Source organism: Spinacia oleracea, chromosome 1, assembly GCF_020520425.1.
Source record: "Spinacia oleracea cultivar Varoflay chromosome 1, BTI_SOV_V1, whole genome shotgun sequence".
NCBI lineage: Eukaryota > Viridiplantae > Streptophyta > Magnoliopsida > Caryophyllales > Amaranthaceae > Spinacia > Spinacia oleracea.
Window position 1 is genome coordinate 57,899,096 of NC_079487.1, and position 21,125 is coordinate 57,920,220.

A 21,125-nucleotide genomic window follows, 5' to 3' on the forward strand; every position below is an offset into this window, starting at 1 on the left:
AGATCGTCACAAGCAAGAAATGAATACTCCGGAAACGATGATATTGCCGGAAACGGAAATATGGATCGTATCGGAAATATAAATATTATCCAAGTCGTAGATGTTGCCGGAAACGGAAACATGCTACGTATCGGAAAATATTATCGGAAATGGAAATATTGCCGGAATCGGAAATATTGCCGGAAACGGAAATATTGTCAGAATCGGAAATATTATCGGAATCGGAAAATAATTCCGAAAACGGAAATATTAAATATTTGTTCGAAACGGAAATTAATTCCGGAATCGGAAATATTAAATATTGTTCGTATCGGAAATGAATTCCGAAAACCGGGAATTTTATCGGAAGCGTATCGTACGAATAAGCATCGGACGAGGCCTGCCGGACGAAGGCCCAGCATGAAGCCAGGCCATCGCCCAGCAAGCAATGGCGCGCCACAACACAGCCCAAGGCTGCGGCAGGGCCTACCGCAAGGCAGGCCCAGCGTGCAGCTTAGGCCATGGCAGCCTCGTGGGCTGCGGTAGCTCGCATGGGCTTCGTGGGCGTGTGGGATGTGCGCGGGCATGGCCTGCATGCTTGCGGGTCATGCTCGTGTGTGTGTTTGTGTCCATGCATAATTCCCAAAACTATTAGGATTTGATGTATGATTAAATTCCTATTCCTATTAGGATTATTTAATTAAATAGAGTCCTTGTAGGATTCTAAGTTTAATTAAATCGTATCCTTCTAGGATTCCAGTTCCCTTTCCAAACCTCTATAAATAAGGGCCTAGGGTCATAATTTATACGAACGATTGAAGTATTCAAAGGGTAAGTTTTTGAAAGAAAATTCAGCCACACTCTTGCACAATAATAACCGAAATTCCTAAGCACCTTAAGGGCGATTCTAGTTGGTCAATCTTGAGGCGGATCCGGACGTACTGTGGACTATCTACGGAGGGACGACACTTGGAGTCCTAAAGACTTGTTCTTGTTCGGTTCAGGCGCAGCTAGGGAAGGCACGCTACAAAGTGTATGCATCTATACTATGCTAAATGATTATGTGTAAATAATATGCTTTCCTGGCTTTATGGTTTTTCCGCATGATTTATGTATTGTCATATGTATCATAACCTAACAGTGGTATCACGAGCCTCTTATTATTTTCATAATCTAAATTGCATGAACATGGTTAAATATTACAAATTTGCAAGAATTAAAAGGGGTGATTAATTTTCGTAATTGTTAATTAATTGCAAATTGCGTTTATTTAATTATACGTACGCAGTTTTTTGGCAGTTTCTTCGTTACTCATCCAAATCGAGTGATTTTTGTGTCAATTCCGCATGTAAAAGGCATTCTAAAATTTTGACAAAAAAAAAGTATTTTTCGGCCGAACCCAGAATTCTCAAATTCGAAGCCTAACTATGACTTTTCGGAGGTTTTAGTTTTTCGAATGCAAAATTTCGTAAATTTAAGATGTTAAATTAAATATTTGCGATTCTTGTTGATAAATCTTGAATTTTTGATTGACCTACTGTATATGTTTAACAAGTTTGAATGTCTAGCCTTGTTAATTATGCAATCTAATTTGTAATTATGATTAATTTGTTGAAAATTGGAATAATTTAGAATTAATTTGATTTTCATAATTAGTTATAATTTAATTAGATACCTATGATTAAAAACCACTATAAAAATTGTAAATTTATGTTAAATTTTAAATTTTTATGACCTAGAGTTGAATCCATGTTAATCGGAAATCAATTAAATAATAAATTTTCGATTTTTCGCCCTAAAATTATGAAATTAATATTATTTATTAATTTGTCATTAATTTTGAATATAAATTTTTAATTTTTATGCGACTCGCTCATATAACTTGCACACACAAAGCAATGGACGCTACGTGTTACCCTTAAGGGGTGTTGTATAGTGCGGGCGTGCGACGACGAGCAAGGGAGCTCGTCGCCCATGCGGTACGAATGCAGCGAGCAAGGGCATGGTGCACAAGCACAAGGCAGCAGCCCTGCCTTGTGTCGTGGGCTGTGAGCAATGGGCGTGTGGGAAGGGGCGAGAGAAAGGCACGAGCAGTCGCGTGTGGGCAGCAAGCGTGCTGCGCCACAGCGCGCACTGCCTCGCACAAGCATGCGGAGCCTCGCGCGCAGCGAGCGCAAGCTCGCGTGCCACGAGCGCTACGCACAGCGTCGATGGCTCGCGCGCAGCGAGCGCCAGCTCGCATACTGTTGCCTCGTGCGATGAGCGCAAGCTCGCGTGCGGGAAAGGCAGGCGCGCAACGAGCGATGGCTCGCATAAATCGAGCGCTGGGGCGCGCAGCGAGTGATGGCTCGCGTGCATCGAGCGCTGACGCGCAGCGAGCACCAGCTCGCGTGTTCGATTGATGCCTTGCGATGGTGAGCATCAGCGATGCGACGCAGCGCATGGGCTGCGCGCACATGGCCAGCGATGGCTGTGTGCGTGTGGCCCATGGGCGTGCGTTGCGTGGGGTTGTTGCATTGCGATTAGATCGTTTTGAAATTTTAATTTGAGATTTTCAGTTTACGTAATTTTAATTAATTTTAAAATTAATAATTTAAATTGTTTTCTTGGATTTTAATTTTGAATATTATAATTATAATAAATTTTATTTATTCTAATTATTTTACTAAAATTAAAATCATGAATTTATTTAAATAAGACTGAAATTAAATTAAATTTATGGATTCAATTATAAATTTATATGAGCTTTAAATTTTAATTAAATTTGTATGTTTCCGGTTAGACTAGAAATACATTTTTATGTTTAAAATTAGTAAAGCATATGAATTTATTGGTTTAAGTGGGAGCCCTTTTTAGGCATATACTCTTGATTAGGTCTACAAATCCTTAAGGTTAAAACAACTTGATTAGAATTAATAAGGACTGAATAATTTGTAGATTATTGGTGCCCTTGATTAATTGCTGCAAATATTTACGTGATGCATAATGTGTTTTACTAACCAGCTATGTGGGCCATTCAAGTTAATGAATGGGTGAATGGTATATATTGTATATGTACTGTTTTGCAGGTTATGAAGTGACTAGTATGGCCCAAATAGGATAGAAAATATGGTCTGCGTACCATTAATTTGAATGTAATTGTTCTAAAGTACCAAAGTTGTTTTTCAATTCAAATATGGTATGCGTACCATCAAATAGTTGTAATTAGTTTTAATTATAGCTTATCCTATTTGAAGAAAATGGTGCCTCCCACGGAGATTTTCAAGACGGACTTTGAAGTTAAAGCTTCAAGATAAAGTCGGGCCATACTAGATCACATTTATCTTATGCATGTTTTAAGTTATTTATTGCTTTTAAATATGTCTTAAAATGCATGAGATCAAAGCTTGATTATGTTGCATGATTAAGGATTTTAGTTCACTTAAAATCTAGCCAACATAGTAATAGCCTTAAGTAACAAACTTAAAAATTGAGTTAAAAGGTGCCATGCCAAAATATACACTTGCTTGGATATCCTTTACATCAATCTAGTAATAGTTTTCGCTCAGCGAGGTGTTACTTATTGGTCCTAAAGGGGAAAGGTACACAAATAATTGTGAGTACATGTTAGTTTTGGTGAAACTCAACGATATAAGTAAGGAGTCCTTTTATGTCGTGGCAAAATCGATAGGTTTACCTAATAAGTTCTTAGACGTACCTATCAACCAAGAATAGTTTCTAGACTATTAGCAAAAGGCTTTTGCTTACCTAAGATGTTTTAGGATTAAGTCGACAAACTGTGCTTAATTCTTCAATGATTTTAGGATCTTGGAATCATTTTATTCACACCTGCCGGAACAATAAATTCGAATAAAATGCCAATAACTTGTTGAAATTGCAAGATTGCTTTAATTTTCAAGTTATTACTCATGATAAATGTTTAGACTTTGCATTCTTCAATGTATGTTTTAATTATTGTTTATAATTAAATATCTTGCACTGCAGTAAATCCTTTTAGAAAGGTAACAGTAAATTTCCTCGATTGGTAGTGAATCCAAGAACGATTCACGGAAATGAGAGAAAATGAGCAATTTAAAATGTACGTTTCTTTTAGCGACTTTTATGGTTGTTTTCGAATATCAAAATCGAATGGCAAACCAATTGGTGCATGTGAATTCAAAATACAATGTAGTTTTGAGATCATAAAGCATTGAGTTTAAACGCTCAGCTTTACCAATGGTTAACAACATAAAATATTTTTTCCATTTAATTCTCGAATGAGTCTAGTCCCTAGACATTCGAGTAGATCGATGCTTAGAGAACTTTAGAAGCTTCTAGTAAGATCATCTAGTTGAAACAAAATATTCAACATAAATTAAAATGGTAAAGAACCTTGTTGGTGACATTGGACATGTCTAACAAAGTATAAAAGTCAACACTAAAGAATTCAATTCTTAAGACTATAAGAAAGGGTACAAGAAATAGGAAAACAAAGGAACAGATGACAGGAATTTACAATTCCGTTTCTACCTATAAGTTTATGTTTAAAGAGAAGTGACCTAGGAATCAAACTTCCTTGGTATCATATACCGCTTGAGGTTCTTACTTCGGTAATAACTCAAATAATGGAAGCTAGGCTACACTAACGGCCTACAAGTGGGAAATGAAGCATGGCAATGCTACATTAGCTGTAGGGTCATCTAGGTTGTTTTAAGTCCTTTCAAGGCTGGAACTAAATGGCTATTTTGTTCCATAATCAACATACCTAAATTTCTGCTTCAAACACAGAAAGACTCACATTCAGAAGAACAAAAACAATTCTTGTTTGTTTGTTTATTTGAATGAAATGGTCATTTACGGGTTGAGTCAATTTGCTTGATTAAAACAAACAACTCTTTAACAATAAAAACTTTACTAGGTTCAAATCAAACCCTTGATTTGAGTTCCACTAATCTTTGGCATTGTTGCTTACACCAAGTCAACAAGTTAACATTCACAAGCTCTATTTTAATGGACTTTTGAAAGTTGGTTGATTTCTAGATCAACTTAAGACAAGCTAGTCTTACTTGTTGAAAGTAACAAAGAATATGAACTATTGTTAGAACGCCTAGACGATAGAGTTCAAAGCTAAAGAAAGGTTTTATGACTTTATTATTTCACATGGATTTGAGTGAATATAGGTTTATTTACTCAAATGTGATATAAGTTGAATCTGTTTGGCTAGTTCAAAGATTCAGAAGTATAAAATCCACTTGGCAAGAAATCATAAAGATCTAGGTTAGATCATGTTGATGATTACTTGAGACCAAATATGATCATCAATGATTGTGTGTTGTAATTTCACAATCTAGGTCCATAAGATATGGCATATCTTAGTTGGAATAATTGAAGTCAATTAGTACTTGATTCGATCAATGAAGGATCATAAAGACTTTTCCTATTCTAAAACAAAATGCTCAACTACCACCAAACTAAACCAAATTCGTCAAAGCTATTGAAAAGTAATTTCAAAATATCTTTTCATAATATATCTAAAGAGTTCCTAAACTCAGTGGGAGCTTAGTGTTTGTCATTCGACAAACTAAGGCCCAAGTATATATATATATGTTTCATTGTGATTTATTCAAATGAGACACAAGGGTATTGTTTCTACCAAGAATTTTTGAGAACATAATGTTTGTTTGCTCGAAATAATGTCCTTTTGGAGATTCGTTTCCAAAATGACAAGTGGGAGAAAATAGACCTCGAAAGTTTTCGAGGCGAACAACAAACATAAACGGACATTCCGGAGGCTTTTCGAAGTGCTTCAGAAAATCCGAACTTATTCTTTAAAGACTTTAGAAGTGGCTTTAAAGAATAGACATCTCTTAGAAGACTTTACAAGTGCTTCAAGGAGAACAGAATATTCAAAGGACTTTCAAGTGGCTATTGATATTCTATTGTTTGATGTTCTATACCCAAGTAGGCATAGAGTTCAAGTCACTGAAACTATGAGATTCTTCTATTAAATAGTGAAGAATCATGGAGTTCAGGTCACTGAAGCTATGCGATTCTTCTATTAGATAGTGAAGAAACCTACAACTTGCAGTCAACCTATTAATGAGTTTGTGACCTGTAAGAAAGCTATGACGAAACCCAGATTCCCTAAAATGGTTAGAGGCCATATATAGACTCAAATGTTTTAGATGGTTAAAGGCCATAAAACATAACCAATGTTTTGATGACAAAATTGAAATTTTGTTGATTTGCAAGAATAGTTTCACACCTATTGGTTGCAAGTTTGTTTTAAGGATAAAAACCATCAAACATGGAATTGTGTTCACACACAAAGCTAGATTAGTTGCTAAAGGTTACAAGCAAATTCATGGCATGGATTGTGTTGAAACCTCATGCATAATCGTAACGCTCAAGTCTATAACTCAAGCAATGATTGCATATTGGTACATATGACAATTGGATGACAAAACGTATTCCTCAATCAAATGTTGGAAGAAAACTATGTACATGGCATGTCATAGGACTTGTGGATCCAAATAAATGCTTGAAAAGGAATGCTAACTTATGAAATCTAAGTACAGATTTAAGCAAGCAATTGGGAATTGGAACTGTATTTTAGTGAAGCTAATAAGCATTTTAGTTTCATAAAATATACATGATTCTTATAGATATATAAGAAGTTTAGTGGGAGTACGTAAAACTTATTTGGTCCTATGTGTATCACACATATCTCTCTATTGTGAAATAACATTCAAATGCTAATGACTTAGGTTTGAAATTATTCGTCAATGATGGACCAAGGCGAAACTTAGTACATACTGGGTATTAAGATCTATTTACAAAGATCTTATGATATTGTTTAGTAATGGCATTTACTAAATCAAACACGAAAGACTCCATTGGAGATATTCGATCCATATGAATAAATCTAAGTAATGAATGTTTGAACTATGTATAAGCATTTACTAAGTTAAACATCAAAGAATCTAATGAGATTCTTCACCTATATTATATGTCAAAGAATTTAGTTGGATTCAGTATCTACTGTAACTGAATGAGCTAAAGTTACATGAATAGAATTCAATTGGGAATTATTCTGCAAAAGAATTTATCATGTATATAATATAATATGAGGATCGCCAAAAACGTATCGTATGACTTTAGGCATGACGAACATATACCAATCTCTATTGATCTAAGTGAAGATCAACTAGATTGAGATCAAGAACACTTATGGTACTTGAAAAGGTACATAGGAATAGTTCTTGATTCAAGGAAATAAAGATATGCTAAATATTGATGCTACACGCATAAACACTGGCAAAGGATCAAGCAAGACCCTTTGGAGTTAAGCATTGACAAGGACAAGCTAAAGAGCATCGTGTTTTGAAATGGCAACATGGATTGAAGACCATGAGTTGTTGCGTGGGAAATTAAAATAATAATTTCTATGTTCTAAGATATAGTTGGAGAGTCTTCCACATATCTGTGAACTGCTTGGATAAGTAGATCCAAACAAAGCATCAATAGCAACCTATACAGTTGAAGTAAAAGTAATTATTGCCTAAGAAGCAATAAAATAGAGTTGTTTATATGAGTTCTTCATTGAACTTGGGAAGATCATATGTCTGTTGACTTAATGGTTCTTCATTGCAAAATGCGTAGAACCACTAATGTAGCAAGAAAGACTAGATCACAAAATAAACATACTCAAAAGTTCTTATCATCATATCTCGAAGAACATTCGATGAAAAGGATGTTAAGATTGGCAAAGCGTGATAACTAAACCTATGCAACAAGTGAGAAGCAACACTCACGTTGTAGCACTGAAAATCAATCATAGCTTTGAATTCCATGAACTGTTTTAAAGATGGGTTTGAGGCCCATGGTTGTAAAACTATGGGGTTGAACATTTATCATATATGAAATGTATTTTCATATTCCATTTAATCTTGGTTTAGTATTAAATGATGAGTCCCTTCAATTTGACGATATATTCAAGATAGACTGTCAGGACCAGTCCTGTGACTAAGAAATGTCTATCAAGTGAACTTGAATGTCAAAGGTTGAAAATGGTCCCTAGTCGGAGTTTTCTATAAAATTGGACGCATAGAAAACGTTAGACGATTAGAATGCAAGATGACTAGTAGTTCTGTTTCTTGAACTATGTGGACATGGCAATGTCATAATCATTTGCATAGATACTTACTTTGGGAAGACTAGTATCGGACAAGACCTATGAAACTTTACTGTAAGAGATGAAAATCTGTCATAAGTAAATTTCATTAAAATTATTAGACACTAAATCCTCAATACCAGAGTGATTTGAGATTACTTGTTTGAGAACAGGTTGCTTTGACGTTGCCGAACCGTCGCACCGTAAAAGGAGGCTATAAAGGCAACGCTCAGGTAATCACCTATCAAACGAAGTCTAATCTCAAGATCGCAAGATTGGGATTGTCCTCCCATAAATCGGGATGAGATGCTTAAAAGTTGTACAAGGCCACTCGGAGAGCTAGAAACTGTGAAATGCATGGCCGTGCTCGGATGAATCATAGGCTATGATTATCTGTTTATTTGATCAGTTGAACTCTGAAACCGAGAAACACCTCTGGACATAATAAGGATGACAACTCTTACCTTATGTTCAAGAGCAAGCATCGAGCGACAAAGGAATTAGGAAATGCACACTTGTCCCTAAGGACAAGTGGGAGACTGAAGGAAATAATGCCCTTGGTCCAAGTATGCATTCTATGAAGTCTAATAAATGCGGTTCAGTATTAATTAACAAGTTAATAATTCAGTGAGATCAAGTGAGTTGAATGCCTAGCTAGAGGCCGCTTCAGTTCAAGTGGAATTAATGATATTAATCCACAGCTTACTCTTGACTGAACCCGTAGGGTCACACAAATAGTACGTAAACGGATCAAGTATTTAATGGCATTAAATACTCTATCTATGGATATTCGGAATCGACAGATCTTGGTTTCAGTGGGAGCTGAGATCGTCACAAGTAAGAAATGAATACTCCGGAAACGATGATATTGCCGGAAACGGAAATATGGATCGTATCGGAAATATAAATATTATCCAAGTCGTAGATGTTGCCGGAAACGGAAACATGGTACGTATCGGAAAATATTATCGATAATGGAAATATTGCCGGAATCGGAAATATTGCCGGAAACGGAAATATTGTCAGAATCGGAAAATAATTCCGAAAACGGAAATATTAAATATTTGTTCGAAACGGAAATTAATTCCGGAATCAGAAATATTAAATATTGTTCGTATCGGAAATGAATTCCGAAAACCGGGAATTTTATCGGAAGCGTATCGTACGAATAAGCATCGGACGAGGCCTGCCGGACGAAGGCCCAGCATGAAGCCAGGCCATCGCCCAGCAAACAATGGCGCGCCACAACACAGCCCAAGGCTGCGGCAGGCCTACCGCAAGGCAGGCCCAGCGCGCAGCTTAGGCCATGGCAGCCTCGTGGGCTGCGGTAGCTCGCATGGGCTTCGTGGGCGTGTGGGCTATGCGCGGGCATGGCCTGCATGCTTGCGGGTCATGCTCGTGTGTGTGTGTTTGTGTCCATGCATAATTCCTAAAACTATTAGGATTTGATGTATGATTAAATTCCTATTCCTATTAGGATTATTTAATTAAATAGAGTCCTTGTAGGATTCTAAGTTTAATTAAATCGTATCCTACTAGGATTCCAGTTCCCTTTCCAAACCTCTATAAATAAGGGCCTAGGGTCATAATTTATACGAACGATTGAAGTATTCAAAGGGTAAGTTTTTGAAAGAAAATTCAGCCACACTCTTGCACAATAATAACCGAAATTCCTAAGCACCTTAAGGGCGATTCTAGTTGGTCAATCTTGAGGCGGATCCGGACGTACTGTGGACTATCTACGGAGGGACGACACTTGGAGTCCTAAAGACTTGTTCTTGTTCGGTTCGGGCGCAGCTAGGGAAGGCACGCTACAAAGTGTATGCATCTATACTATACTAAATGATTATGTGTAAATAATACGCTTTCCTGGCTTTATGGTTTTTCCGCATGATTTATGTATTGTCATATGTATCATAACCTAACAATATTTTCGTTTCAGGCAATATTTTCGATTCCAGCAATATTTCTGTTAATACCCTTTCTTTTCCTTGTGATGACTTTAGCTCCCACTGGAACCAAGATCCATCATTTCCGAATGACCATAAATAGAGTACTCAATGAATATTATATTTACTTAAATACTTGATCCGTTTACGTACTATTTGTGTGAACCTACGGGTTCAGTCAACAGTAAGTTGTGGATTAATATTATTAATTCCACTTGAAATGAAGCGGCCTCTAGCCAGGCATTCAGATCACTTGATCTCACTGAATTATTAAATTGTTAGTAAGTACTGAACCACATTTATTAGACTTAGCATTAAATGCATTAATGCAAACTTGGACCAAGGGCATCATTTCCTTCAGTCTCCCACTTGTCCTTAGGGACAAGTGTGCATTTCCTAATTCCTTTATCGCTCGATGCCTGCTCATGAACATAAGGTAAGAGTAGTCATCCTTATTATGACCAAATGTATTTCTCGGTGTCAGGGTTCAACCGATCATATAAACAGATAATCATAGCCTATGATTCATCTGAGCACGACCATGCATTTTACATTTTCTAGCTCTCCGAGTGGCCTTATACAACTTTCGGCATCTCATCTAGATTTATGGGAGAACAATCCCAAGCTTGTGATCTTGAGGTTAGACTTCATTTGATAGGTGATTACCTGAGCGTTGCCGTTATAATATCCTTTTATGGTGCGACGCTTGACAACGCTAAAGTAACCAGTTCTCAAACAAGTAATCCAAAATAACTCAGGTATTGATTATTAGTGTCTAATAATATAATGAAATTTACTTATGACAGATTTTCATCTCTGACTGTGAAGTTTCATAGGTCTGTCTGATACTAATCTTATCAAGTAAGTAGTATGCAAATGATTGCGACATTGCCATGTCCACATAGTTTAAGAAACAGAACTACTAGTCATCTTGCATTCTAGTCGTCTAGCGTTTTCTATGAGTCCACCTTTTGACGAGAACTACCAGGGACCATTGTCAACTTTTGAATTTCAAGTTCACTTTATAAACATTTCTTAGTCACAGGACTGGTCCTGATAGTCTATCTTGAATATTTGTTAAATTGAAAGGACTCATCATTTAATAAACCACAAAATTAAATGAAAAAATGAATTTTATTCATTTCTAAGAATGGTTAACCAAAATATTTTACAAAGTATTAAACTCTAAAACTTTAAAACATTCATTAAGGACATCAAAGCCATTCTCCAACATGCTTGATTCCCATAGCTGTTGTGTGCGAGTTGTGCTTAGCTTCGCTTGCGGCAGAGGTTTAGTTAATGGATCTGAGATGTTGTCTCAGTTCCAATCTTTCTTATCTCGACTTCTTTTCTCTCCACGAATTCTCGTAGAAGGTGAAATCTACGAAGTACGTGTTTGACTCTCTCATGGTGTCTAGGCTCCTTTGCCTGTACAATAGCTCCGTTATTGTCACAATATAGAGCTATCGGTCCTTTAATGGAGGGGACTACACCAAGTTCACCTATGAACTTCCTTAGCCAAATAGCTTCCTTTCCTGCTTCATGTGCATCAATGTACTCCGCTTTAGTTGTAGAATCTGCAATAGTTCTCTTCTTAGAACTTTTCTAGCTTACTACACCTCCGTTGAGGCGGAAGACAAACCCATAATGTGATCTGAAATCATCTTTGTCGATTTGGAAACTTGCGTCCGTATAGCCTTTAAAAATGAATTCATCGTCTCCACCATAGACCAGGAAATCATCTTTGTGCCATTTCAAGTACTTCATAATGTTCTTGGCAGCAGTCTAACGTGCCTCTCCTGGGTCTGACTGGTATCTACTCATAGCATTGAGTGCGTACGCAACATCTGAGCATGTACATATCATATCATACCTTTTTGAACCAATCAATGATGCATATGGAATCCCAATCATTTGTCTTCGTTGATCTACTGTTTTTGGGCATTGATTCTTGCTTAGAGTCATTCCATGAGACATGGGTAGGTAGCCTTGCTTGGAGTAAGCCATTTTGAACTTATCAAGCACCTTATTGATATAAGTTCTTTGACTATGTCCAATCATCTTTTTAGATCTATCTTTGTAGATCTTGGTGCCCAATATGTATTGTGCTTCTCCTAGATCCTTCATCGAAAAACATTTCCCAATCCAAATCTTGACAGAGTTCAACATAGGAATGTCATTTACGATAAGTAATATGGCATCGACATACAATACTAGGAAAGAAATTTTGATCCCACTGACTTTCTTGTATACATAAGATTCGTATGCGTTCTTGACGAAGCCAAAGTCACTCACTGCTTCATCAAAATGTATATTCTAGCTCCTTAGCTTGATGCTTGTTTAAATCCATAAATGGATTTCTTAAGCTTGCATACCTTTTTAGCATTCTTTGGATCCTCAAAACCCTCAAGCTGTGTCATAAACACAGTTTCTGTTAAAACATCGTTTAAGAAAGCGGTATTGACATCCATCTGCCATATTTCGTAATCGTAATATGCAACAATTGCTAACATTATCCGAATAGACTTTAGCATTGCAAGTGGTGAAAAGGTCTCATCATAATCTACACTGTGGACTTGCCTGTATCCTTTCGCAACCAATCTAGCTTTGAAAACTTCTAGTTTCCCGTCCTTGTCCTTTTTCAACTTGAAAACCCATTTGCTTCCTATGGCTTGGTAGCCATCTGGCAAATCGACCAAATCCCAAACTTTGTTTTCAAACATGGAGTCTAATTCATATTGCATGGCTTCTTGCCATTGCTGGGAGCTAGGGCTCTTCATAGCTTGTTTGCTAGTCGCAAGCTCATCGCTTTCCACCAATATAACTTCATGGCTCTCATTCATCAAAGTACATGTGTATCTTTCTGGTTGAGACCTATATCTTTGCGATCTGCGCGGGGTTACATTTCTAGTTGGTTCTTGATTCTCAGCATATACTTCTAAAGATCTATGAGTTTCAACCAGAATGTCATCTTGATCATTCTTTAGAGTTTGTTGTTCGATTCGAATTTCTTCGAGGTCTACTTTTCTCCCACTTGTCATTTTGGAAATGTGATTTCTTTCCAAAAAGATACCATCTCGAGCAACAAACACCTTGTTCTCAGATGTATTGTAGAAGTAATACCCGTTGTTTCCTTTGGGTAGCCCACAAAGATACATTTGTCAGATTTTGGTTGAAGTTTGTCTGAAATTAATCGTTTGACGTATACTTCACAACCCCAAATCTTAAGAAAAGACACTTTTGGAGGCTTTCCAAACCATAACTCATATTGATTCTTTTCGACAGCTTTAGACAGAGCTCTATTTAGTGTGAGTGCAACTATGTTTAGTGCATGTCCCCAAAATTCTATTGAAAGTTCGGCATGACCCATCATTGATCGAACCATGTCTAGCATGATCTTGTTCCTGATAATCGAATTGAGAGAACTCGAACAAATTGAATGAAGAATTCGATAACCATAGTAAGGAGAAAGACTTCGCACGAATTTGATGAAGAATTTGATAAAAAAAAATTGAGGTGATTTTGGGGATATTTTGTGTCGAAATTGAAGATAGAAGAGAGAACATGAGCAGTAAGAAGATCTAGGGAGAGAAAGCGAATGACATGAAAAAATGAAGCTAGGAGGGTAAGTCTGCAACTGAAATTACCAAAATGTCATTACTCTCTTATTAATTTGGGACGGTTACATTAGATTTAATCGTGCGGTCCAGAGAGTATTCTTATATATAAAAGTGTTCTTATATAGAGGAGGTATATATATGACTTACAACTTGTTGAGTATAAGTAGTACACAATTTTTAAAACAAATTAAATAATACTACCGCCGTTCCTAAATGATCTTTACGCTTACTATTTGCACGGTAATTAAGGAATTTGGTGAATATGTGATGGTGGGGTAACAAATGGGAAAATGAGAGGCTACAAATTGTCCAACAATGTGAGTGGATGAAAATCAATATTAAAGTATTGTGAGTGGGTAAGTTAGGGTGGGCCAAATGAGAACAAAAATAGAATAAAGTAGAGTGTAAAGAACTTTTAGGAACGGAGGTAGTATAACATATGTTAAAAAATTAAATAATATAACATATGTTTACGAATTAAATAGATACGTCACGTACAACAAGTTAGCCATCCATTACATTTTATTTTATATGAAAAAAAGACACCAGGAGTGACACATGTCACTTTCTGATACACAATTTTCCCGCCACAATATTTTTCCGCTAAAATCTCTACTTTTTTATTTTATATTTTTTTTGTTAACTGTTTATGTATGAAAAAATTTATATGTGTATAGATAATGAAAATAATGTATGCCATATAATCATAATTTGCTAAAAATGATGTTTGGTAATATTTTAGTCAAATAGTTAATATTAATAATACAACGTATATTTACTCAATATTTTGTTCAAATCAGCATATTTTATATATCGTACATTTCGGTCAAAAAAATTTATCAAGCATATGAAATATGTAATAAGTAATTGGGCGAAAAATGAATAATTCATATTAAATGATTAGATAAATATGAAGATTTTTTAATTACACAATAATTTTAAGAAGATAAATATTTCAGTCAAATGTATCAGGGAATATAAAGTATCTTAAAATATCCGTAAATGCAAGGGATATAATCGAATTATAAGTACATTGAAGTCGATCAATTTAGTTGCTTCAAGTACTAAGTGTCTAAGTATATAAGTTGGAGGTAAGTAAATATGTGGATATAGTACACCGGCCTATATCATACGGGTACAAGTTTTCTCTAGGTACTATGAACTACGGAGTACTTAGTATACAAATTATTTAGTTTTGAGAATGACACTACCGGTAAATGCTTTACTACCTCCTCTAAATAATGGTCCAACCGTCCAAAAATCCTCCATGGTGTCCTTTTCGTCATTAACCCTCATGTACAATTACCATCAAACTAATACCAATTTCACCTTCTGTCGCATTTCTATTAGTGTTAGATTTGTTATTGTGACGACTAGATTTATTGATGATCTTAAGGTTTCTTTTTCTAGAGAAAGAAGCTTGAGCTTCTTTTTTCTAGAAACGGCCACCGTCACATTCTCTTTGTACTATTGATAAAGTACGTTATTTTATGTAACACCTAACTAATACTTCGTAGTAAAACTTATGATAGATTGATGGTTCTTTCGAGAGAGTTAATAGCTTAGCTTTCATGTCTTTGTTTCTATGGAATAACCATTGTTTTACTAATAAGGTATTGGCCTACTAGTTAGTAATGAAGGGTCTGTTCATAATATATAGGTATCAGGTTCGAATCTCCGGTATTGCCCGTGTGGCTCATACACATACACACACACATAAAAAAAAAGTCTTGTTCTCTTGTATCATATCTCTACTATTGACAGGGGCTAGCTTAAGGGTTTTTTTCTGTAGGGAAATATTTTCGCTATACTTTTACAGTAACGGTAATCTATAAACTAAATTAGTTGACATACATTATTTGTGTTTACTGATAGAACCAAAAAAATAATAGGATAAAAGTAAAGGATGGGCGCGAGCGGAAGAGTAAAATGGAGAGGTTAATTGAGAAAGAAGTAATAATACCACGTATATAAAAGAGAAGGTATAAGTAAACATCCGTGTTTTAACTCCTCAAGTACCCCAAGTAATCACTCCACGTCCAAGCATGGCATGTGTACGTTTGACTTAAACATAGTCTCTTTTCTCCGTTCTCCTTTCTCCTTTCTCCTTTCTCCTTTCTCCTTTCTCTTGAATCCCCCCATCTTTGCCCAAATCAAATGCCCTTAAATCTAGGAATCTATAAACATAACTTTCTTCCTTGATCCTTGTTTTTTGTACATATGGTTAAAAAAATACAAACAATATTACTTTTCTCTCATGTTATATGTTCATATAATTAATTTATAATTATTTTTAAATTAATTTGAGTTTCTGATTGGAGAAGATCCAATCCAATCCCACCCCCACAAACCCTCCTATCTTCAATGATCACATGGGACTTTGTCTAACATTAATTGATTCATAACACAAATTAAAAAGGCCCACTTTTGTTAGCTTATTTACAAACAATTACATTTAAGCCCACTTGAACTTAAACCCCAACTTGGGAACATAATTTACACACATATAATTGTACCATTAAACCCCTTTCTTCTTAACTTCATCTTTCTTCTACCCACATGTCTTCTTCTCTACCAACATCGTTGTCTACATGTAATTCTACACATTTTTCTATATATTTTTTTAATCTCATTTAATTATAAATTACTTTTATATTTTTAGTTTTCATATAAATACTCCACATAATTTACCTACATTATATCACAAGCTATAATATATAACCTTCTTCGAGCTTCATTTTCCAAAGAATCTATTGCCTTAGCTCATTTTGTCACACTAACAAGAATTATTAATACAGCTAGATACCTTTACTTGTTGGGTTCTCTTTAAAGACACATTCAATTAATAAAGACAATGTCTAGCAGAAGATCAAGGCAGTCAGGAAGTTCAAGAATCTCCGACGATCAAATCATTCAGCTTGTCTCCAAGTTGCAGCAACTAGTTCCCGAGGTTCGCCAACGTCGTTCTGACAAGGTAAGCTATGCTAACCATATATGTACCTTAATTAGCTTCTTCTTCATCATGAGAAGTAGTAGTATGTTTCTTCTCTTTGACAATGCCAATGTTGTGGAAGCTAAGTTTGGGTTTTCTTTAAAATATAAATCCTCTGAAATATCCCAAAATATCTTTTTAGTATGATTTCATCTTGGGAGACTTAAAGCGTAGTTTTCTCAAGCAATGTGACATAATTGACTAAAAAACTAGTTTCAGGGTAAGTTCATATAATTTTCGATGTAATTACAAATTTTGATAATCCAAAGAATTTTGTTTTGGAAAATCATAACTAATTTAACGGAAGATTAATGTGGTAGCCTAATTACATAGTACTATCAAAATATTACTATTTGTTCACGATCAAATTTGTGTAACCAAAATTTTGACCTTTCAAGACATAATTCAACCACTTCCCATGATTTCATTTAAGAATTGTTCAAAACCAACTAAATTTGACTTGCTAGATGTATAGTGGAGGTACAAATCTCTAATGATTCATTAGACTTGTTATTGAGATAGTTGGCAAGTTATTAGTGCACACCATCTCCGTTTCATACTCATTTTTATGCTAGTGACTATAAGATCATTATGAAACAGAGGTGCTATATATTTGTTACCCTTTTTATGGCACATTTTAAAAAAAATTGCTCGTTAATTGCTACTCTATTCTAATTAATACTTATTGTTTAATTGAGTTGAATAAACGACGAAGTGAGAATCAATGATTACATTAATGTAGTCCGACGATACGTCAAAGCCTTAATCCCAGTGATTAAAATGTAGGTTATTTACTAATAAATGTTTTATACTGGGGAGGGCGAAATGGTCAATCTGCACGTAGACAATAAGGCAACATAATGTTCATATTGGTTTTACCTTGTTATTGACGACCATTAACCGTAACTTGGTTAGAGAAATTGTATAATGACCGTTATTACTAGGAAGTTTCATTGGAGGTGAATAGAAACAAATGTTGGTTATATTAGTTATTATGGTAGTGATAGTAACTGAAGACTCACATGTCCATGATAAATAATTTCTTAGAAAGTGCTAAAGTCTAAAAGCGACGTGACTTACTATTTAAACGAAATTTCTAACCGTTTGGGCCCTAGCCTTTGCCGTACAACTACTATAGGACAACCCACGAAAATGACCCTTTAATCAAATAAGAGATGAAGGGTAACAACCTTAACTCGTGTTTTCATGGTCGTTTTTGTGTGTGTTTAAACTCACTATATTACTTCTTCCATACCATGTAATACATGCAATGCGAATTGGATGTTTATCGGACTATCTATTATGTACACATTGGTGATTGGTGTAGTTGTGTAGGCACGCTCAATCGCTCATGTGTGTAGTACATATAATGCAAAGAAGACATGAATCGGATTATCTATTATATACACATGGATGTAACTACTTTTCGCTCATTGTTTTAACCACGAGCTTTGAAAATGACCAAATAAGTAAAAACATTTTAACCATGAAATGCAAAGCAACTACATATCGGACTACTTAATCGCTAATGCATGTATACATAGTTTTTTTTTTTTTTTTTTGTATTTATACATACTTACCGGACTATTGAATCAACCATTGATTTACCATGAACGAGGTAAAAAAAATTAACTATATATTTAATGAATGTATTATAAAGCATATATTTACTGGACTATCTATGATGTACACATGCATGCATGCGTGTAGGAACGCTCTATCACTCTCATATGATGGAAAAAATGATCATTTTCTTACCATGAGCCTTAAAAATAAGAAAAGAGTAAAAAAAATTAAAACTAAATAATATGTGTTATACAAAGCACATATTATAGGACTATGTATATGTCATATAGACATGGATGTAAGTACGCCCAACCACTCATATCTTTTTGCTTATATGTTTACCTCGAGTTCTAAACATAGAAAAATAAGTAAAAATTGAAACCAACGGTACTAAATTTTACCTATCTTTAGCTACATCCGCGGGTATAATAAAATTGTCGAAGCATTTTAGACAAATATAGTTTGTAAGGTTTTAATTGCATGTATTGAAAGACTTAAATGAAATAATAAACCATTACTCTCATTTCTCAACAAAAGCCTCTTATATATTAATCAATACATGCATTAATGGTGTCACTTAACTTAAGAGGACGCAATTAGTCTCTTGCTGTCCAAAATCAATTACAATTAGTTAAGAAGTTAAAGTACAAATTAACTTATTAAAATTTTGAAGTTAGAAAATGCTCATATCAACACCAATATCATCGTATTTCGTTGGAAAAACCGTAATATACTTTAACCTAATATACGGGTGATGATAAAGGTCGCAAGTTGCGACAACATTTAGTTGTCGCAATCTTACGTGTCGCAGTTTAATTGGTACATATAGGCGACACGTAGGCTATGAGTCATAATAATATTTTTACTATCAATGCAATATTTTTACTATGAAAATATGTAAATAAGGTAGTCGATATAAATAAGGAAATAAATTAGAATATATTAAGATTTTCCTAGTTTTTTTTGAAACATTTAAAGTAGGATATATAAATTAAATATTTTATTTTCCAATTTAAATAATGACACATAAGCATGTCATGTCATCATTGTGACACGGCTTAAAGGTCGCATGTTGCGACCTTTATCATTTTCGTATACTTTAATATATCATCTTTCTAGGAAGCATCCTCTATTCCCCTTTTCACTGAAACGAACTAGAGGTTCATCAACCTTTTAAAATAGTCCCATATTTAGTAAGAAACTTAATTATCGTCTAATTAATAAACAAAAAAAACTATTGCGTAGTTGTATTTATAAAAAATAAAAATAAAAAGTATAAATTAAATTCGTAACTCAAAAAGTATACACTTTTTTTGTTTCGGAGGGGCAAAAAGTATACACTTAACAAAGTCTCTAAATGACATATTAAGCTAAAACACAAAGTTGTCCTTGATGTTTACTTTACTTTCGTTATGTTGAACTATCATTGACATTTGTAACTATTTAAAAATATACTTGACCTATACAAAAATTTACTTTAGAAGAAAAAAAAATGCTAAACACATCTTTTTTATCATGTTAAAATGACAGTTGCCCATCTTTCTATTACAAATAAAGGAATAAATAAGAAAATTACTAGTGTAGGCCTACAAGTAGTTTATTTAGTTGAAACCGCAGGTTTATCTCTGGACTTTTAGACGGTTTTATAAGAATTTGTATTAAAATTCTTTATTACAGAATACAATTAAAACTTCTCTGTCTGTTTTTTTGTATTCGTCAAATTGATGACATATTGTGTTTGTATGTTTGAATTGAAATAGGTGTCGGCTTCAAAAGTTCTCCAAGAGACTTGCAACTACATAAGAAACTTACAAAGGGAAATGGATGATCTTAGTGATCGTCTCTCACAGCTTTTAACCACAGTTGATGCTGATAGTGAAGAGGCACGAATCATTAGGAGCTTACTTAATTAGTCAATTAATTAGATTTTATTTATTAATTAAGGTCAATGCTTTTGATTTATTATATATATATATATAGGCCATATATATATAGTAATATAAAATCCATCCTAGCTAGGGTTGTTAATTAATTTCGTACTTTAAGCATGCTAAGCTAGCTAAGACTAGGAATCATTAGATACCTAGATCTAGCTTTTAATGCAAATATATCAAATATATATATATATATATTTTTTTATATAGTATATGGTGTTATGTAATTAATTTAGCTCTGTAATAATAATAAGTATTTGCACGCAATTAGGTCCTTTGTGTAGATGTTAAGCTAGTGTTATTATAATCTCTTTTGACTTGTTGACTTTTAAGGTTCCAAAAGATCCTAATCATTTGCACGGGGTATGATTGGTGTTCCAAGATCGTTTTGCTGATTGTTTATATACTGTGCCGTCTGTTATCTCAAATGGTTTGCCAAATACGACATTACACCTTTTTGGTCAAAAGTTTCTAACTTCAAAACCAGATCGAATCTCGTTTACATGTATATTTGATTCTGGCAGTGTATAACAAACATGTTCGGTTCTTGGTTTTGTGTCAAATATTATATTTTTGGGATTATTCACCAAATATTTCTGAAGTTTAATCATATGCTTTCGTATTTTCAGTAATTTACCATATATATTCCTGGTATTTGAAATTAACATAAAATGACTATCCGTTAACTCTCCGTTAGCTCTCTCATTTTTCATCTTAATTCTTCTATCTTCATCTCTTCTCCTTCATCATCTCTCTCCACCTTCACCATCATCTCCGCTAACATAATCTCCTCAATCAAACACAAAATTTAAGAGAAACTTATTTCAATTGAACATCTAAATAATCATATTATCAACATGAATCTAAAATATCTATTGTCGATTCAACTTCAACGAAAATTAATGCCAAAAGGGGGAAACAAAACCTTGAGTA

At 34.6% G+C, this 21,125-nt stretch overlaps 1 protein-coding gene across 1 annotated transcript; it reads left to right on the forward strand.

Annotated features, from left to right (window-relative positions):
- Positions 1-16,169: 16,169 nt before the first annotated feature.
- On the forward strand, positions 16,170-20,459 carry LOC110800097 (transcription factor PRE6). Its single transcript, XM_022005384.2, has 2 exons — positions 16,170-16,674; positions 20,019-20,459. The coding sequence occupies exons 1-2, from the start codon at positions 16,555-16,557 to the stop codon at positions 20,169-20,171; spliced, it is 273 nt and encodes a 90-aa protein (XP_021861076.1). The 5' UTR covers positions 16,170-16,554; the 3' UTR covers positions 20,172-20,459.
- The last annotated feature ends 666 nt before the right edge of the window (positions 20,460-21,125 follow it).

Excerpts from the sequence above, each read along its gene's own strand:
- LOC110800097 (XM_022005384.2), top strand. The coding sequence starts at position 16,555 with ATGTCTAGCAGAAGATCAAGGCAGTCAGGAAGTTCAAGAATCTCCGAC. Across the intron at positions 16,675-20,018 it reads GCCAACGTCGTTCTGACAAG|GTGTCGGCTTCAAAAGTTCT; the intron begins GTAAGCTATGCT and ends GAATTGAAATAG.